Raw genomic sequence first — 20,333 nt, forward strand, 5'->3', positions numbered from 1 at the left:
CTGTGGGCGGGTACCCCTGGGGGCCCCCACCCACCCGCGGTGGGGACAGCGGCTGCCCCTACCTAGCTCCGGCGAGGTGGGCCGGGGCCGGCGGCCTTTCCCCTTGCTCCGGGCGCTTCTCCCTTCCTGAGCCAGCCGGGCACCTTCCTTCTTCTCTGTGACCTTCAGCTGCCTTTGCTCAGCATCCCTGCCTGTGCCACGCTGCCCTGCCCGGCCCCCCTCCAGGCCGGCTCCCAGCTCCGGGCCGGGCTTGGCCCAGGGCAAGAACCGCACCTCATGGCCCGCGTCCCGCTTCCTGTGCGGCCCGTGCTGACCTGCTGGCCTAGTGGTCAGGGCTTCGCTCCCAGCCCCGGGGGCCCTGCCGTCGCGGCTAGCTCTCGCCCCGACCGCGGGGCCCCCCTCCAGGCAAGCGACTCCTTCGGGGGTCCCGGCCTCCAGCAGGTCCCCCCGCCCCAGCGGAGTGGCCTGAGATAAGGGGCACTGCTCCACCTTCCTCTTGCCCTCAGCACCTTCCGGCTCCACGCTCCTCCTGGCTCTGGCCTCCTCCTGGGGCTGGCTGGTCAGGGCGCAGCTCCGAAGCAGTGGCTTGTGCGTGGCCCCCCGCTCGGCCCCGTCTGCGGGCCCCCCCTGCCCCACGCTGGCCAGGGCCAGCTGCTGGATACTGTGCGCGTTCTCTACCGGCGGTGGGGCCTTGAGCAGCTGGCCTTTCGGGGCCGGGGTGGCTTGTGGCCCCAGCGCCCGGGGGGCAGAGAGCTGGCTGGGGCCCCGGGGCGAGGGGGCCCGCGGGAGGCCAGCCTTTGCCAGCTCCTGCGACCTCATCAGCTGCTGCTTGGAGACAGTCTTCTTGATGCGGCTCAGCTCCTCGGAGAACCTGTGCTCGATGTCGCCCACCCGGCTGGCGAAGCGGCCCCGCTCGTCGAACGAGGCGGCCTTGTGGCGGAAGGCCTGGCGCCGGCAGGTCGGGCCGCCCATCTCCGACCGCACCCCGTCCCGCAGCTCCTCCCGGGAGCCGCCCGGCGTGAGCGGGCGCTGGCCTAGGTCGGGCTGGTCGAAGGAGCGCGTCTTGCGCAGGGGCAGCCAGGCGTGGACCGGCAGGGGGCTGTCGGTCTGCTCCAGGCTCTTCCGGCGCTCCTCGAAGTACTTCAGCTTCTCGAAGATCTTGGAGCCGGAGCGCGCCAGCTTGGGCGAGGGCCTCAGCACCGACACCCGGCTGGAGGTCTCGCTCAGCGGGGTCTGGGGCCGGGACTCCAGCGTGCTGGCCTGCGAGTACCCCAGAGACTTGGGCTTCCGGACTTTCTCCTCGTACTCCTCGGGGACCGTGTCCTGGTACTCCACCGGCATCAGGGCCGTCTTGCGGGGCGTCAGGGGCGTGGGGGAGACGACGCCAGGACCTCGGCTGGCTCCGGGCGGCTGGGCCGGGCACTGGCCCACCCTGGGAGACGGCAGGCAGAGAGCAGGTGGCTTGGAGGCCAGCGGCTGGGCTGCACCAGGCTTCGGAGCGAGCTCCGAGGTGCTTCCGCTGGGGTCGTCTCTCCTGTACCCGCCCTGGGGGATGCTGCTGCAGGCAGAAGGGAAAGCGGGGGGGTCAGAGCCAGCCTTGCTTACAGCCTGGCATGCAGCCCTGCCCCCCGAGGCAGCAGAGCTGGTCTTCCCAGGGCTGGGAGGGGGTGTGAACGCAGGCGACCCTGTGCGGGGGGGTAGATCCAGCTGGGAATGCCCCCCCATCTCCCCCACACACCCCGAGGGAACCAGAGCCAGCCTGGGACAGCCAGCCCTGCCCTGCCCTGGGAGAGGGGCTGGAGGAGCTAATGGGGCGTCTCCCTTCTCTGGGCCGCGGTCCTGGCCCCACTGTCTAAAGCCCATCTGGGATCTGGCACCCGGGATGGAGGCTGGCACCAGGGGGACGAGCGGTCCCACTGCGATACCACCCGGGCTGTGCCCTGCAAGCCAGGGGTGCTGTGGTCTTACCATGCACGGCGTGGTCCGGGGGCACCTGGGCCTGCACTCCCCCCGGCTCCGGAGCGGGCACAGCCCTGGGCACTGGCGGGAAGCGTCACGGCCGGGCTGGTACGGATGGGGCTCGCTGGGCGGCAGCCCCCCGGGCCTGGCACGGCCACGGCAGCTGGGGGTAGCTAGAGCTGGAGCCCTGCTGGGGGAGCCCGGCTGGGGGGCTGCGGAGCCCACGACCGGGGAGCAGGCTTGGGCGTACTACGGCAATCAGGTTACTCGGCTCAACGGCTGGGCCCTGGGCAGGACCAGCAACGGGGGGAGGGGAATTCACCCCCCGCTGCCGCAGCGTCAAGTCACACCCAGCCACACGCACGCACGGACACGCACACGTGGGCACACACGGACACGCACACGGTCTCAGCAGGATGCCCACGGACCCGCCCCTCCCCCCCGAGCCCCTTGGACGCGTGGGGGTAACCCGGCTGTGCCCGCGGGTGGTGGGCAAGGGGGGCTGGGGTCCGCGGGGGTGGGAAGCGGAGCGATGAAGGCGATAACCTGGGGGAGCCTCGAACACAAGACAGCGAGATGGAGTGGCAGGAGCGGGCAGGATGGGGCCCCTGAGCACAGCAGCCAGCGGGGCCGATGGCTCCCGCTGCCAGCTGCAGAGCCCCGGCCCCCAACCCTCCCCCCGCAGCCCCTCGGGCAGGGCCTGCCGTGCTCAGGGGCCCCGTTCCCCCCCGTCAGGGAGAAAGGAGGCAAAGAAAGACCCAAGGCTGAGGGCTGAGATGGCTGCGGGGGTCGGGAGGAGATGGCCCCAGCACGATGCCCCCTCCGCAGCCTCCCCCAGCTACTTACACGTGGATCGAGAGCGCCCGTCCTCTGTACAGACTGAACGCGCTGCCGTAGGGGTCGCTGGCCACCGAGAGGCTATCCTCCGACCCCCAGCTTGTGCCCACCAGAATAGCACGCGACGCCCGTAGGAGCGGCTCCACCCCCAGGTGCCTGACCTCGGCACCGCGGGGGGCCTGCGCGTGTGCTTGCCTTGGGGTCCCCTGCGGCTGCCAGCCACTGGGGCGCAGGTAGGGCCCCCGCACCGGGAGGCCGGGCTCCGTCGCCTTCTCCACCACGGTCTGCTGGCTGCCCGACCAGCTGGAGCGCTCCTCTGCCTGCGACAGGCCCAGCGCCGAGGTGGTCATGGAGGTGTCCACCAGCGTGTCCGACTCCCCTGCGCAGAGGAGAGAGGGGTGAACCGGCGGGCAGCGCCTGGAGGGGTCCGGCCAGAGCCCCTGCCTGCTCCCAGCTGGCACCGGCCAGGCTCCCGCCCCGACTGGAGCCAGGCCCCCCCGCCCCACGCACAGCCCCGACAGAGCTACCGCCAGCCCCCCGGCCGGCTCCTGCTCACCTGTGGGGGAGCTGAAAGGGGTCTCATCCTGGAGCTCACTGCGCTTCGTCCCCTGGGGGTCGCTGGCGTCGTCCTCGCCTGTCTCCGAGTCTGGAGCCAGAGAGAAGTGGGCGGTGAGGGCACAGCTGGGCGGGCAGCGCCACTCGGGCCTCCCGGGCCGGGAACCCCCCGACCCACCGAATCCAGGTCGCTGCTGGGAGGCGGGAGAGGCGAGTGCCAAGGCCCCCCTGGGTCTGGGTGGGCACAAGGAGACAGCGCCCGTCGGCCCCGGCGTCCCCAGTGGGGGGCCTGAGCTGGACCCAGTGCTGGGACTCGGCTGTGGGCTGGGAGCAGCAGCCAGTGGGAGAGGAGAGCCAGCCGTGCTGGGGGGAGGTGATGGGGGGAACGTGTGGCCTGGAGGAGGGGGAGCAGCATGGGGGCGGCAAGGGGGCCCAGGGTGGGGGGTGAGGCTGAGCAAGTTTCCTACCGTAGCTTTGCTTCCTGCAGGAGCGGAAAACTTCGCTTCCATCGGGGCAGCAAGAGAGAGAGAGACATCAGCGCCGGTTATCGGCCCAGCCTGCCGAGCTGCGGGCAGCCTGGCGGGGGCAGGGGGCACTCAGCCGGGGGGGGGGGGTCCCATGGGAAGCAAGGGCTGAGGGGGGGCGGGTCACAGACCCTGCACCCCCTGAGAGACAGCACCCCCAGGTTTCGGAGGGGAAGCCGGGTTCGTCTGTCTCAGCAGAAACAACGAGGAGTCCTCGTGGCACCTCGGAGACGAACACATTGATTTGGGCATCAGCTTTCGTGGGCTAAAACCCACTTCCTCAGATGCGTGGAGTGGAACATACAGGACCAGGCGTGTGCAAGTGTGTACACACTCACAGACACCCCCCGACACACCCAGCCCCACCCTGGCTCCTCTCACGAGTGTGTACACACTCACAGACCCCCCGAAACACCCAGCCCCACTCGGGCCCCTCACAAGCATGTGCACACTCACAGACCCCCCGACACACCCAGCCCCACCCTGGCTCCTCTCACGAGTGTGTACACACTCACAGACACCCCCCGACATGGCACACCCAGCCCCACCCCCGCTCCTCTCACGAGCGTGTGCGCTCACAGACCCCCGACACGGCACACCCAGCCCCGCCCCCGCTCCTCTCACGAGCGTGTGCGCTCACAGACCCCCATGACACGGCACACCCAGCCCCGCCCCCGCTCCTCTCACGAGCATGTGCGCTCACAGACCCCCGTGACACAGCACACCCAGCCCCGCCCCCGCTCCTCTCACGAGCGTGTGCGCTCACAGACCCCCCGAAACGGCACACGCAGCCCCGCCCCCGCTCCTCTCACGAGCGTGTGCGCTCACAGACCCCCGTGACACAGCACACCCAGCCCCGCCCCTGCTCCTCTCACGAGCGTGTGCGCTCACAGACCCCCCAACATGGCACACCCAGCCCCGCCCCCGCTCCTCTCACGAGCGTGTGCGCTCACAGACCCCCCCAAAATGGCACACGCAGCCCCGCCCCCGCTCCTCTCACGAGCGTGTGCGCTCACAGACCCCCCGAAACGGCACACACAGCCCCGCCCCCGCTCCTCTCATGAGCGTGTGCGCTCACAGACCCCCCGACACGGCACACCCAGCCCCGCCCCCGCTCCTCTCACGAGCGTGTGCACTCACAGACCCCCCCACAGCACACGCAGCCCCGCCCCCGCTCCTCTCACGAGCGTGTGCGCTCACAGACCCCCGTGACACGGCACACCCAGCCCCGCCCCCGCTCCTCTCATGAGCTTGTGCGCTCACAGACCCCCCCAACACAGCACACCCAGCCCCGCCCCCGCTCCTCTCACGAGCGTGTGCACTCACAGACCCCCCCAACACAGCACACCCAGCCCCGCCCCCGCTCCTCTCACGAGCGTGTGCGCTCACAGACCCCCCGACACGGCACACGCAGCCCCGCCCCCGCTCCTCTCACGAGCGTGTGCGCTCACAGACCCCCGTGACACGGCACACCCAGCCCCGCTCCCGCTCCTCTCACGAGCGTGTGCGCTCACAGACCCCCCGAAACGGCACACCCAGCCCCGCCCCCGCTCCTCTCACGAGCGTGTGCGCTCACAGACCCCCCGACACGGCACACGCAGCCCCGCCCCCGCTCCTCTCACGAGCGTGTGCGCTCACAGACCCCCGTGACACGGCACACCCAGCCCCGCTCCCGCTCCTCTCACGAGCGTGTGCGCTCACAGACCCCCCGAAACGGCACACGCAGCCCCGCCCCCGCTCCTCTCACGAGCGTGTGCGCTCACAGACCCCCCGACACGGCACACCCAGCCCCGCCCCCGCTCCTCTCACAAGCGTGTGCACTCACAGACCCCCCCACACGGCACACGCAGCCCCGCCCCCGCTCCTCTCACGAGTGTGTGCGCTCACAGACCCCCATGACACGGCACACGCAGCCCCGCCCCCGCTCCTCTCACGAGCGTGTGCGCTCACAGACCCCCCGACACGGCACACGCAGCCCCGCCCCCGCTCCTCTCACGAGCGTGTGCGCTCACAGACCCCCGTGACACGGCACACCCAGCCCCGCTCCCGCTCCTCTCACGAGCGTGTGCGCTCACAGACCCCCCGAAACGGCACACGCAGCCCCGCCCCCGCTCCTCTCACGAGCGTGTGCGCTCACAGACCCCCCGACACGGCACACCCAGCCCCGCCCCCGCTCCTCTCACAAGCGTGTGCACTCACAGACCCCCCCACACGGCACACGCAGCCCCGCCCCCGCTCCTCTCACGAGTGTGTGCGCTCACAGACCCCCATGACACGGCACACGCAGCCCCGCCCCCGCTCCTCTCACGAGCGTGTGCGCTCACGGACCCCCCAACACACAGTACACCCAGGCCCACCCAGCTCCTCTCACGAGTGTGTGCACTCACAGACCCCCCTGACACGTCGCACACCCACACCCGCCACATCCCCACCCTGCCACACCCCTGTCCTGCCCTGCCCCCGTCACAGCCCCACCCTGCCCCACACCGGCTTCGCTGCCCACCACCAGGGAGCCGCTCCCCCCCGGCTGTCGCCCACTTGCCCTGCACACACACACCCCCACAGCCCGAAGCTGCAGCAGGGGCAATTCCAGGCTCACCCCCTTCCTGGCCCCCAGCAGCACCTCGTCCGGTGGGGCCAGGCGAGTGCCACGTGGGTCAGCAGCAGCCCCAGAGAACTTGGGGGCAGTGCTGGCATTTGCCAGGCCCACCCTCACCCCCAGGTGCAGCCTTACTCGGGGAACTGCAGGCCAGGGAAGGGTGGGGTCTGAGCCCCCTGCCCAGGGCCCGGCTGAGGGGGGCAGGGGCCCTCAGCACCAGCATGTTCCCTGGCTCCTGAGTCACTCCACACAGGAGACGCCCCAATGCAAGAGCCCCGGGTGGCAGCAGAGCAGGGGAGAGGGCTGGGGGTCCCAGGGGAGGAGTCCCAGGAACAACGCACCATGCGTGAAGCGCCCGAAGCGCCGCGAGTGACCGGGTTTCTGCAAAGGAAAAGAGAAGAGCGTTACCCCTCCGGCCAGCCGCCCCCAGCAAGAGCCAGCGCCCAGCCCCAGGGCAGAGGAAACAGGGCCCCCCCACCACCACCCCCCCATGAGACGGGGGGTGTCCTGAGCAGTTCCCTCTGCAAAGCTCCTGGGAGCAGCTCATGCCTCCTGCGGTGGAGAGGGGCTGAGGACCCCTGCCTGGCCCAGCAAACGCCCCTTGGAACCCGCAACGGCAGCCTCAGTGCCCAGGCTGGCCCGGGCACCAAGGCTCTGGAGCACACCGGGACCCGGGCACAGCCGTGCAGGGCATTCATGCCGCACACAGGGAAGGCCCCCTGCACGTGGGCCCGGGAAGCAAGTGGAGAAGTTCGAGCTGGAAACACAAGTGGATGACAGCCCCAGCCCGGGGCCAGGCGGGGCTGCTCCCTAGTGCAGTGACAGTCCCAGGTGAAATGTCCCGGTGAAGGGGTCCCCAGCCTTCTCCCGGGGCCGATCCCCAGCCAGAGCCAGCTCCCCGGCCAGTTCGCATCACCAGCTTGTTCTGGGGTTCAGCCCAGGTCTCCTGCGCTCCCTGCCCACCCCTGCTCCTGCTCCCAGGGCTGAGCTGGGGCTGAGGCGCTGGAAGACGTCAGCGGGCCCATCACCCAGGTCTTTGATCTGCAGCCAATTACAGAGGTGCCAGGGGCTCCGTGTCCCCCAGGCCACCCCGCAGGGTTCACCCGCTGCGGCCGATGATGGGCCCTGGCTGCTGGCATCGACCGGGGGCTGCGGAACCGAGAGTGCAGACCGGGGCATTTCCCGGCCCCACCCTACCCCACCCGGTTGGGCAAATATCCACAGAGCAGGGGCAGGACGCCCAGGAGCTTCCAGGGCGGCAGTGCCCGCTTTCCTACGAACGCTGCTCCCTGCGACGCACCTCCGGCCAGAGCGAGCGGGCAGAGGCACTGGGTAACGGCGAGTCCCGCGGCACGGACGGGCCAGGGACTGGGAAACAGGACCGGGGCAGAGGTGCCTCCATGCAAACGGGCTGCAGGGGGCTGCTTGGACCCGTGGGGCTTTTCCTGTATGTGACAAAGGCCTGTGTGTGCCCCGTGCGGGCAGTGACAGGTGCCCAGGTGTGTGCGTGGGGTCGGGGGTGTTTACAGGTACGCCGTGCGGGCAGTGACAGGTGTGTTACAGGTGCCCAGGTGTGTGTGGGGGTGAGGGGTGTTTACAGGTGCCCCATGCGGGCAGTGACGGGTGTGTTACAGGTGCCCAGGTGTGGGGGGGGGTGGGGGGTGTTTACAGGTGCCCCGTGTGGGCAGTGACAGGTGACAGGTGCCCAGGTGTGTGTGGGGGTGGGGGCTGTTTACAGGTGCCCCGTGCGGGCAGTGACGGGTGTGTTACAGGTGCCCAGGTGTGTGGGGGGGTGGGGGGTGTTTACAGGTGCCCCGTGCGGGCAGTGACAGGTGACAGGTGCCCAGGTGTGTGGGGGGGGCTGTTTACAGGTGCCCCATGCTAGGGTGACCATATTTCCCAAAGTGAAAACGGGACACTGTGTGGGGCTGGCCCAAGCCACCTGGTGTCGCCGCTTGTTTGCCAGACGCCGGGAATGGGCGGCAGGACGATCACTGGACGATTCCCTGTTCTGCTCACTCCCTCTGGGGCACCTGGCCCTGGCGTCTGTCAGCAGACAGGACACGGGGCTGGATGGACCCTTGCTCTGACCCAGTCTGGCCGCTCGGATGTTCTGATGTTGCCTGAGCCATGTGCCACCCGGGGTTGGGGCCCCACACTGCCCGGGCCTGACTGCCTGAGCCCCACCACTTGGCTCCTTGCGTTACCACTCACCCCCCCAGACGCTCCTCCAGGCCCCCCTAAGGGGGCCGTAACAATGCGGCCTCTGGCGGGACACAACTGAGAGTATCAGTTCAGGACAAATTGCTGAGCGCAGGGCAGTCGCAGCCCCAGGCTGGGGGTCCTGCTGGAGAAGGAAGCTGCTGAAAGACAGAGCGAAGCTAAAGAAAGAACAGGAGGACTCATGGCACCTCAGAGACTAGCACATGTATTTGAGCGAAGCTTTCGTGCGCGACAGCTCTCTGCATCGAAGAAAGAATGACTGAACTGGGAAGAGACACTGCTGAGAGACAGGGACGGGCTCGCAGGGGGCGTATCCAGATGCAACAAGAAACTGCCAGACTTCAGCTCCAAGCCAAGAAAGCAGAAACTGTATCCTCGTGGAAGTCCAGTTTATAACAATGATGGTCTGTTGTGTTACTCTGTGTTTAACCCATTGTGCTCTGCCTAGGGGAGGGGGACTCTGACCTGGTGGGAATAGCTGTTTGTCTGTGCAAAAAAGCCGTTTGTCTATGAATGAAGTTTCTGATTGTTTGTCTACTGCCTCAAAAGTGAATCTGGAATTAGATCAAGCACAGAAAGAATCCAATGCACCGCTACAGACTAGGGACCGAATGGCTCGGCAGCAGTTCTGCAGAAAAGGACCTAGGGGTTACAGTGGACGAGAAGCTGGATATGAGTCAGCAGTGTGCCCTTGTTGCCAAGAAGGCCAATGGCATTTTGGGATGTATAAGTAGGGGCATTGCCAGCAGATCGAGGGACGTGATCGTTCCCCTCTATTCGACATTGGTGAGGCCTCATCTGGAGTACTGTGTCCAGTTTTGGGCCTCACACTACAAGAAGGATGTGGAAAAATTGGAAAATGTCCAGTGGAGGGCAACAAAAATGATTAGGGGACTGGAACACATGACTTATGAGGAGAGGCTGAGGGAATTGGGGATGTTTAGCCTGCAGAAGAGAAGAATGAGGGGGGATTTGATAGCTGCTTTCAACACCTGAAAGGGGGTTCCAAAGAGGATGGCTCTAGACTGTTCTCAGTGGTAGCAGATGACAGAACGAGGAGTAATGGTCTCAAGTTGCAGTGGGGGAGGTTTAGATTGGATATTAGGAAAAACTGTTTCACGAGGAGGGTGCTGAAGCACTGGAATGCGTTACCTAGGGAGGTGGTAGAATCTCCTTCCTTAGAGGTTTTTAAGGTCAGGCTTGACAAAGCCCTGGCTGGGATGATTTAACTGGGAATTGGTCCTGCTTCGAGCAAGGGGTTGGACTAGATGACCTTCAGGGGTCCCTTCCAACCCTGATATTCTATGATTCATTGGTCAGGACAATGTTTCTCAGGAGCAGATTAACGTGGATGGTCAGGTAGAAGCCCTAACTGAGGAAGGAAAGGGTGGATTTTTGATGGGGGATGGATTGTTGGCAAGTACAGCTTGTAAAAGTGAACCTGGTAAAGGGAGCAGTGATTTTCTGGAAGTAGATCAGGGTAGTGTGGAGAAGAGCAGTTTACCTGGTAAGGAAGCTGCCCCACTGTCCCAGTATTTGTCCGTAACCAGCCCTGGGTGCTTGGTAAGAAAAGTCTGGATGAGCCTAGGCAGCCTTGTGAGCTGATGGCTGTGTCTAGTCAGCAGGGCGGGAAGGAGCGGAGAGTGGAAGATGAGAGTCCCTGGACCTTATCTATTACCTAGGTGGAGAATTGTGACAGTGAAGGAAACGTGCCTGTGTCTGTCAGGGGTATTGACTTGCCCATGGAGGGAGCTACCCTGATCTCCAGGCAGTTGTCTGTGACCAGCCTTGTGTGCTGGGACCAGGGGAAAGAGATCCCAAGCTGTGTGTCTGGGAAAGGAGAAAGTGTGTCCGGCTCTTCTTTGTCTGTGGAGCAGACAGAAGGGGCCTTTCAGCCTGTGATGGTTGAGGGTCGTGCAGTTGTCTCAGAGCTGGTTCTGGATTCAGCTAAAGCCCAGGAAGGGAAGGGTCCTAAGTTTGTGTCTGCTCGGGAGAATGGCCCTGTAACTAGGTCGCATCCAGTTAGGGTCTATGTAAAATCCCCGAGACCAGACAATTCTGGTGCTTGTATTTTGCCTGTTGCTAGTGTGTTGTTGGGAAAGGGTGGAGCAACTCTGTCTAATCAGGGTGAGATCCTAGCCAGGGCACAAGGAGAGCATGAAGGTGTGTGATTGTGTTACCTACTGAGGGTCTGGAAACCTGTAGCAAGAAGGAAAAGATTCCTGAACTTGTGTGTGGCAAAGGGAAGGAGAATGCTTCTGACCTTTTATCTAGGAAGTCTGTAAGTTTGCCTGAAAGGGGATTGTGTAGGAATCCGCCGGACGGGCCGGAGGTGATTCTGGACGTAAGTGAAACTCAGGAGTTGGTAGTGGCTCAGCAGAGCGATGCTTCTGTGGATCAAGGTAAAGATGAATTGGTGCATCAAAAGATTCCTGAACAGAAGATTGTTCAGGGTGGTCTGTGCAAGCAGTTTGCTGTGGCTGAAGGGTGTGGAAGTGATTTGATCAAGGAAGTTTCAGTTCTTAACTGCCAGAAATGTTCTGTCATGAATGGATCCACTGACTTTCCTGTTGAAAGATCCAGTGTGGGTAGCTTTGAGAAGGTCTCACATGGAGGAAAAGCTGTTAAGAAAGTTGAACAGCCCTGTGTGACAAAGGGGGAACGCTCTTAATGTTCTCTCTGGATACTGTGTGGGCGCCTCCATTTCCCCTATGCTTTTCTTAAGTATCCAGGCGGGGTATAAGGGGGTGTGATTGTGGCAGAGCCCTAGAGGGCCAGTGTGCAGGGGTCTGCACAGAGAATGGCCGACACCCTGTCCCCTGGCCACTGATGGCCTGCCCCCCCCCCCGCAAATGTGCCAACTGAAGGGGTTGGAGAACAAAGAGATCAGGTGGCCTCCTGGCTCGGGAAAGAGACAAAGGTCAGAGGAGGGGCGGGAGAGTTTCAGTCTCACCCGGGGGGTGAGAAAACCTGGATTTGTGCTGGAAATGGCCCAACTTGATTATCATACACACTGTAAGGAGAGTGATCACTTTAGATAAGCTATTGCCAGCAGGAGAGTGGGGTGGGGGGAGGTATTTTTTCATGCTTTGTGTGTATAAAACGATCTTCTGTACTTTCCACAGTATGCATCCGATGAAGTGAGCTGTAGCTCACGAAATCTTATGCTCAAATAAATTGGTTAGTCTCTAAGGTGCCACAAGTCCTCCTGTTCTTTTTGAGAATGGGTTTGGTATCTCTTTAAAACAGAGTCCAGTCTCTAAGTTGCTGGGGGTGGTAGCTTCTCAAGCAGGCAGGCGGAAGAGCGTCCGTGCAGATGTCCATAGTGGAGAGGGCCTGCAGCTGGTGAACACACCTCGCCAGCAAAGCGATTCCCGTCAGCAGGAAGCTTCTGTTTTCAACCTTCTAGGGAAAAGAGTTTTCTAGGGGAGGAAAGACCCCTCCTGCTGAAGGGAAGAATGAGAGTCCAGCCTTGGAACCGGCAGCAGCTGGAATTTAAAAGCTTTGGATGCCAATGACCTGACTGGCAGGGAGAAGAAAGACTTGCAAATAGCCGTTAGCACAGAGAGCATGCCCAATCAGCCAGTGAATTCTGGTAAGCAAGAGAGATCAGGGGTTCTCAAACTGGGGAGTCACGAGCTGTCGGCCTCCACCCCAAAGCCCTTTTGCCTCCATTTAATGGTGTTAAATATATAAAAAGTGTTTTTATTTCATAAGGGGGGGTCGCACGCGGAGGCTTGCTTTGTGGAAAGGGTCACCAGGACAAAAGTTTGAGAACCACTCTCTAGGATAAGGAAAAAAAAGAGAACTTAATTTTGCAAAGGGAAGCTGGAGGTTAACCCTAAAATGCCAAAGCCCCAGCGGTATTGAGCCAGAGGTTTGGCACGACAGAAATGATCGTAGATGGAGCCTTGCAGTGGATTTGTTGTTATTGCTCATGGTAATTTTTGTAACTAATGTGTTGCTATTACCAAGAATTGTAAAAATGTCCAACGAGCCGGATTCTTTGGGAAACCCCTTGAACATGTTAGATGTGATACATAAGATCACACTTTGTGTTTAAAGATCCTGTGAGACGGACATTTCACAGTCAGTGCCTGTCAACAGTCCTGGAACTTTTCATAGGAGAAAAGACATTCCAGACCTGATGTGCTGTATAAAAAAGGGAAACTGAGGCACACTACCATGTTGCTTTCAAGGCAAAATGCCAAGATTCCTGGACTATGAACAACATTAATATCTACATTGACTTGATGTTAATTGGGCTCCAAACATTGGCCAGAGCTTGTACGGATAAGGTAGCTACGTTTTTTAGCTCTTGGCAAGATCACGAGACCTACAGGAACCACGCTGCAAGAGCTGATCCAATCCTCTATTGTTCTAACCGAGTTTTACCTGGAGTTTGTAAAGTGATTCAGTCCTGTTACTGAACAGGACTTTGATGAACCGTTTCTGTTGTACACTGACCCGGCTTCTACCCCAGTGCAAGCTGTCGTGAGACCGAACCCAGGATGGGGAGCTCTCGGGATGCAGTCAGCGGTGTTTGTGTCATCCCCTCCGGCATCGATTTTGGGTTGGGGGTGTGACGTTATTACTATCAACTGGGACCATACAGATCATTGTTCCCTGTGGTGCCCAGGTCTGCGCGGTAACGGCTGTGTGCATTGCAGGTCCCGGGGTACATGGGGTGCCTGTGGGTGCGTAAGGGCATGTTATGCAGGAAGCAAAGCCACTCAGGGGAGCAGAGCCCTGGGGCCTGACCCTGGGCACACTCTGCGACGCCTGCGAGGTCCTGAGCTGCCTCGGGTTCCCCCGGCGCGCCAGCAGGAGAGGCTGCTCGGCACCCCCATGGCGAGGCCGAGAGGGCGGAGGACGGGAGACAACGCCCCGCGCTCCAGCCCACGGCATTTCACAGTCTGCAATGCGGTAACTTTCGTCCTCTGCCCCGCACCGCTGCAGGGCTGGCAGGAGCATTCGGGGCCTCCAGGGGCAGAACGGGACAATGGGGACACACGGAGCCCCTGCCACCCGCTGAGCAGAGTCACACCTTCCACCACCTCTGTAATCGCCTACAGACCAAAGACCCGGCCCCGGGACTCCCTGCACGTTCGAAGGCCCTTTCCTGTCTCCCTGGCAGATCTGGCTCCACGCGGCCCAGAGCCGGGCAGGCAGATGCCCACTCCCCTGCCTTCCGCCGTTCCAGCCCCTGTGCCAAACAGGGAGAGACAGGCAGCAGGGCAGACACAAAGAAGAGTGTCACCCACACAGAGGCCATGTCTCAAGAGCCAGGCTTCAGTCCCCAGGCCCCTGACTCAGCCGATGCCCCGAGGTTTCCTAGCACCAGCCGCTGCCCCACAGCACACGCGGAGTTTTTACAGAAAGCTACAAGCTGGGAGAAGGTGCCTGGGGAGGGAGTGGGTCACACCCATGCGCACACACCCATGCACACGCCCACACGCACACCCATGCACACACCCACACCCACACACCCATGCACACGCCCACCCACGCACGCACACGCCCGCTGGCATGCCGTGCTGCGCTAGCTGGGCAGCGGCTGCTTAGTGTGGACGAAAGCTAATGTTGTGCCAATTTTTCAACAGGACGACACGGGTAACCATGGGCCTGTCGGCCTGACAGCAATCACAGGCAAGAGAATGGAGCAGCTGATACAAGACTCAGCGAATAAAGAATGAAGGGAGGGGCCGGCAAGTAACGCAAAGCAACCTGGGTTAATAGAGAACAGATCCTGTCAAACTAACTTGATACCTTTTTTGACGAAATTCCAAATTTATAACAAACGACAAAGCCAACAGTGTTGACAAACTAGACTTCTCTAGGCAGCGGGCTTGCTGCCACATGACATTTTGAATAAAAACCTGTAACAGTATAACATGAACACAGCACGCATTAAATGGATTGAAACTGGCTGATGAACAGGTCTCAAAATGTAACTGTAAATGGGAACTCGTCATCGAGTGGCTGCGTTTCCAGGGCGTCTGTCACGACGTGGGGATTTTCCCTTGTTATGTTGTATGTGAGTCTTACTGGTGAGCCTAGGTGAATTTTACTGTTTTGCATGAATACTGTGTGTGCCTCAGTTTCCCTGTGTGCCGCACCAATCGCTCGGTGGTGGGAATGGGGGTGTGTGACTTTGGCTGAGACCTCTGGGGCAGGTGAGGCTGCTCCAGCTGCCTGCACATATCCTATGACCAGTGCTCTTCCTAACCTGAGACCCAGGAGGGGGATGCAACCAGGTGACGACCAGGTGACTCTTTGTCTGGGAAGCGAGACCAAGACAAGGAGGAGGAACAACGAGGTTGTCTGAGGTCAGATCACAGGAAGCTGGCAGTCTTCTGTGGGGGACTGGAAGGGGGGAAGTCCAGGGCGTCTGGCCCAGGATTCCCCCAAGATGGACTTGGCTGAAAGTCACTGATTTATGTGCTAACAAGTTCTGCCGTATGCTGCGTTCCTGTCGTCTAATAAACCTTCTGTTTTACCCGCGGGCTGAGAGTCCCGTCTGACTGTGGAGTTGAGGGGCAGGACCCTCTGGTCCCCCCAGGACCCCGCCTGGGCGGACTGGCTGTGGGAAGCGCACGGAGGGGCAGAGGAGGCTGAATGCTCCAAGGTCAGACCCAGGAAGGTGGAAGCCGGGTGAGCTGTGTGTCCTGCAGACAGGCTGCTCCCCGAGAGGAGACTTCCCTACAGTCCTGAATGGGTTCATAAGGAATAGTTCAAGATAGGACTGTCAAGCGATTAAAAAAATTAATCATGATTAATTGCACAATTAATTGCACTATTAAACAATAATAGAACACCTTTTATTTAAATATTTTGGATGTTTTCTGAATTTTCAAATATATTGATTTCAATTAAAGCACAGAATATAAAGTGTTCTTGACATTTATTTTTTATTACAAATATTTACACTGTAAAAAACAAAAGCAATCATATTTTTCAATTCACCTCATACAAGCACTGTCGTGCGATCTCTTTATCATGAAAGTTGAGTTACAAATGGACAAAAGTACAAGTTGAATTATGTACAAAAAATAACTGCATTCAAAACCAAAACAATGTACAACCTTAGAACCTACAAGTCCACTCAGTCCTACTTCTTGGTCAGCCACTCGCTCAGACAAACAAGTGTGTTTACATTTGCAGGAGATAATGCTGCCCCCTTCATGTCACCTGAAAGTGAGAACAGCTGTTTGCATGGCACTGTTGTAGCCGGCATTGCAAGATATTTACGTGCCAGATGCGCTAAAGATTCATATGTCCCTTCATGCTTCAACCACCATTCCAGAGGACTTGCATCCATGTTGATGACGGGTTCTGCTCAATAATGATCCAAAGCAGAGCAGACCAACGCATGTTCATTTTCATCATCTGAGTCAGAGGCCACCAGCAGAAGGTTGATTTTCTTTTTTGGTGGTTCGGGTTTTGTAGTTTCCGCATTGGAGTGTTGCTCTTTTAAGACTTCTGAAAGCATGCGCCACACCTCGTCCCTCTCAGATTTTGGAAGGCACTTCAGATTCTTAACCCTTGGGTCGAGTGCTGTAGCTATCCTTAGAAATCTCACATTGGTACCTTCTTTGCGTTTTGTCAAATCTGCAGTGAAAGTGTTCTTAAAACGAAGACATGCTGGGTCACCATCCGAGACTGCTAGAACATGAAATACATGGCAGAATGCGGGAAAAACAGAGCAGGGGACATACAGTTCTCCCCCAAGGAGTTCAGTCACACCTTTAATTAACACATTATTTTTTTAACAAGCATCGTCAGCATGGAAGCATGTCCTCTGGAATGGTGGCCGAAGCATGAAGGGACATAGGAAGGTTTAGCACATCTGGCACGTAAATACCTCGCCACGCCAGCTACAACAGGGCCATGCGAACGCCTGGTCTCACTGTCAGCTGACATGGTAAACAAGCAGCGGGCAGCACTATCTCCTGCAAATGTGAACACACTTGTTTGTCTGAGCGAGTGGCTGACCAAGGAGTAGGACTGAGTGGACTTGTAGGTGCTAAAGGTTTGCATTGTTTTGGCTTTGAATGCAGTTATTTTTTGTACATAATTCTCCATTTGTAACTCAACTTTCACGATAAAGAGCTCGCACGACGGGACCTGTATGAGGTGAATTGAAAAATATGATTGCTTTTGTTCATCGTTTTTACAGTTCAAATATTTGTAATCAAAATGAATAATATAAGCGAGCGCTGTGCACTTTGTGTTCTGTGTTGTAAAAGAAATCGATAGATTTGAAAATGTAGAAAACATCCAAACTATTTAATACATTTCAATGGGTAGTCGACTGTTTAACCGTGCGATTAATCGTGATTAATGTCTTTAATCACAGTTAACTTTTTTGAGTTCATCGTGTGAGCTGCCGGCGATTAACCGACAGCCCTAGTCCCAGAGCATCGCCCGGAGACTCCGTGACAGAGTCCCACAGGGAGCAGTTTGGGGCCCTACACTAGTTGACATTTTTATCAATGACTTGGAAGAAAACCAAAGATCGTCATTCGACAAGGTTTGCAGCAGACACAGAAACTGGGGGAGGGGGAAAGAAGGAAGAGGAGTCAGGTCACTGATACAGAGAGACCTGGATCAGCGGTAAACTGGGCACAGCGACCAACGTGCATTGGAATACAGCTCAATGTCAAGGGACAGATCTAGGAGCAAAGAACCTCGGGCGCACGCACAGCCGGCAGGACTGCCCTGGGAAGCAGCGACTCTGACAAGGATTTGGGGGTCAGCTGAACATGAGCCCCCAGTGTGGCGCTGGGGCCAAAAGGGCTAATGCGCTCCAGGCCTGCCTAAACAGGGGGATCTCGAGGAGGAGCAGAGCGGTTACTTTAGGTCTGTATTTGGCCCTGGTGCGACCGCTGCTGGAACCCTGGGTCCAGCTCTGGTGCCCACGGTTCAAGGAGGATGTTGTAAATTGGAGAAGGGGCAGAGAAGAGCGACAAGAGTGAGCTCTTTGGGTCTATCACAAGTTACCTTAACAACAGAAGATTCAGGGGTGACTTGATCACAGTCTATAACAATCCGCACAGGGAACAAATATTTAGTGGGCTCTTCAGTCCGGCCAAGGAGGGTCTAACACGACCCCAGGGCAGGAAGTCGAAGCTAGACATGTCCAGACTGGAAAGACGATGTACATTTTTCATAGTGAGATAATTAATCACGGGAACCATTTACCCGGGTGGTGCTGGATTCTCCATCACTGACCATTTTAAAACCAAGACAGGGTGTTTCTCTAACGGCTCCACTCTAGGAACACGGGGGGCAGGTCTCTGGCCCGTGCTCTGCAGGGTCAGACCAGATGCTGACGATGGTCCGGGCTGGCTTTGGCGTGTAAGAATCGGTGACTCTGTATTCTGCCTGAGCTGGGCTTCCCCTCCCTGGTCACCAACTGCGCTGGCTCTGGCTGGGAGCCCGAGTTCCAGGCCCGGGGCAGGTGGATGAGCAGATTAACTGCACCGCCAGTGGATCATTCCCCCATTTAAAAAGGAAAATGCAATCGAGTGCCATTAACAGGAGCTCTCCTGGCTTCCCCTGGGGCTGGCCTGCCCGCCTCCCACTCAGGGACGGGGAAACACGGAGCAAGCCCAGCCCTGGCCCAGCCCCACAGCATCTATCCCCGTCACCAGGGCCCCCGCTTTGGCGGTAGCTGGGGAGGCCACAGGCCAGAACAGCGTGTGCCAGCAGCCCACGCAGGGCCCAGTGCTCAGGGGCTGGAGCAAGGCCACCAGCCGCCAGCCCCCACAGGAGACGGGAAACCCACAGAAAGCCTCCTCCAGCCTTCTCGGGGAAGGGGGGACCAGGAAAGGGTGTGGAGGTAGGCAGGGCAGGGCAGGGGCCAGGCCCAGGGGCTGAGCTGGGAGCAGGGCACCCAACAGGCCCTCCTGGTGGGGACAGAGGCCCCACGAGTACAAGTTAAGTCCGGATGAGACTCTGGACCCAGGCCTGCCCTGGGGTGGGTGCCTGGCTGGGCCCTCCCCCGACACCTGGCCAGCTCTGCCAACAGGGCCCATGGCCCTGCCCAGCCAGGGTGGCAAAGTGCCTTGAGCCCTGCCCACCCTGCCCTCCACCAGCGGCCCGGGCTGGCCACACACAGGCCGTCCCCCAGCGCGGGGTGCCGGCTCCTGTGCCAGGGAGGGGTGTCAAGGGCAGAGGGCAGGGCAAGGACCCAGGGTGTTCTGGACGCCATTCCCAGCTCTGTCACTCAGGCAACCTTGAGCGAGCCACGTCCCGCGGTGTGCCTCAGTTTCCCCCCTGCAGTGAGGAGAGGGACCCGCCCGCCCAGGGCTGGTGGGGTTTGCACCCCAGTTCCCAGACCCCAGCGAGTCTGGGCAGCCCGGGGAGGGGGAGGGGGGGCGAAGCGCCAGCGGATGGGGCGGGACCCCCGGGACCTGCTGCCCGCGGAGAGGGGACGTGGGCCGGGGCTCTGGGGCTGGCAGCCCGGCCGGGGACTCGGCAGCACCGCGGCGCCCACAGGGAGGCACCTGCCCGGCCCGGGGCAGCGCCCGGAACCGGCCGCTTTGTGGCTCCCCCCGGCCCGGCCCGGCCCGGCCCGGCCCGGCCCCCCCGGCTGCGGAGCGAGGGGGCCCGGGGAGCCGGTCTCCCCGCTGCCCCGGCCCGGCCCCGCGCAGCACCCTGGAGAGCGGCCCGGCCGCGGCTCACCTGGACCCGCTTCTTCCCCCAGCGCCGCTTCATGGCCCGGCCCGGCCCGGCCCGGCCCGGCTCGGCTCGGCTCGGCTCCCCGGCCCCCACCTCGCACCGAGCCAGCCGCCGAGCGTGCGCAGGGAGCCGCGAGCGGGGGGGCTGCCTCCGCCCCCCCCGACAGACGGGGGGCAGGGGGAGGGGACGGCGGGAGGGGAGGGGGGAGGAGAGCAGGCAGGAGAGGGGAGGCAGGGAGGGGACAGGAGGGGGAGGGGAGGCAGGGAGGGGACAGGTGGGGGAGGGGAGCGGGCAGGCGGGGGGAGGGGAGGTACAATGGAACAGGTGGGGGAGGGGAGGCAGGGAGGGGACAGGTGGGGGAGGGGAGCGGGCAGGCGGGGGGAGGGGAGGTACAATGGAACAGGTGGGGGAGGGGAGCGGGCAGGCGGGGGGAGGGGAGGTACAATGGAACAGGTGGGGGGAGGGGAGGCACGGCAGGGACAGGAGGGGGAGGGAAGAGGTGGGGGAGGGGAGGCAGGGAGGGGACAGGTGGGGGAGGGGAGCGGGCAGGCGGGGGGAGGGGAGGTACAATGGAACAGGTGGGGGGAGGGGAGCGGGTAGGCGGGGGGAGGGGAGGTACAATGGAACAGGTGGGGGAGGGGAGGCAGGGAGGGGACAGGTGGGGGAGGGGAGCGGGCAGGCGGGGGGAGGGGAGGTACAATGGAACAGGTGGGGGAGGGGAGGCAGGGAGGGGACAGGTGGGGGAGGGGAGCGGGCAGGCGGGGGGAGGGGAGGTACAATGGAACAGGTGGGGGAGGGGAGGCACGGCAGGGACAGGAGGGGGAGGGAAGAGGTGGGGGAGGGGAGGCAGGGAGGGGACAGGTGGGGGAGGGGAGCGGGCAGGCGGGGGGAGGGGAGGTACAATGGAACAGGTGGGGGGAGGGGAGCGGGGTAGGCGGGGGGAGGGGAGG

General features: G+C 61.1%; 1 protein-coding gene across 1 annotated transcript in view; it reads right to left on the minus strand.

Annotated features, from left to right (window-relative positions):
- Positions 1–19,507, minus strand: part of SPEG (striated muscle enriched protein kinase) — a gene marked incomplete at its 3' end in the record, with an annotated part of 90,789 nt that extends 71,282 nt beyond the window's left edge. Inside the window, exons 1-6 of the mRNA XM_078847977.1 lie at positions 19,387–19,507; positions 6,816–6,855; positions 3,819–3,848; positions 3,353–3,442; positions 2,806–3,175; positions 63–1,558 (exon numbers count right to left, since the gene is read on the minus strand). Coding sequence (XP_078704103.1) covers positions 63–1,558; positions 2,806–3,175; positions 3,353–3,442; positions 3,819–3,848; positions 6,816–6,855; positions 19,387–19,419 — 2,059 coding nt within the window. The remainder of the gene's footprint in view (positions 1–62; positions 1,559–2,805; positions 3,176–3,352; positions 3,443–3,818; positions 3,849–6,815; positions 6,856–19,386) is intronic.
- Positions 19,508–20,333: the final 826 nt, after the last annotated feature.

Source organism: Lepidochelys kempii, chromosome 11 (genome assembly GCF_965140285.1).
Source record: "Lepidochelys kempii isolate rLepKem1 chromosome 11, rLepKem1.hap1, whole genome shotgun sequence".
NCBI lineage: Eukaryota > Metazoa > Chordata > Testudines > Cheloniidae > Lepidochelys > Lepidochelys kempii.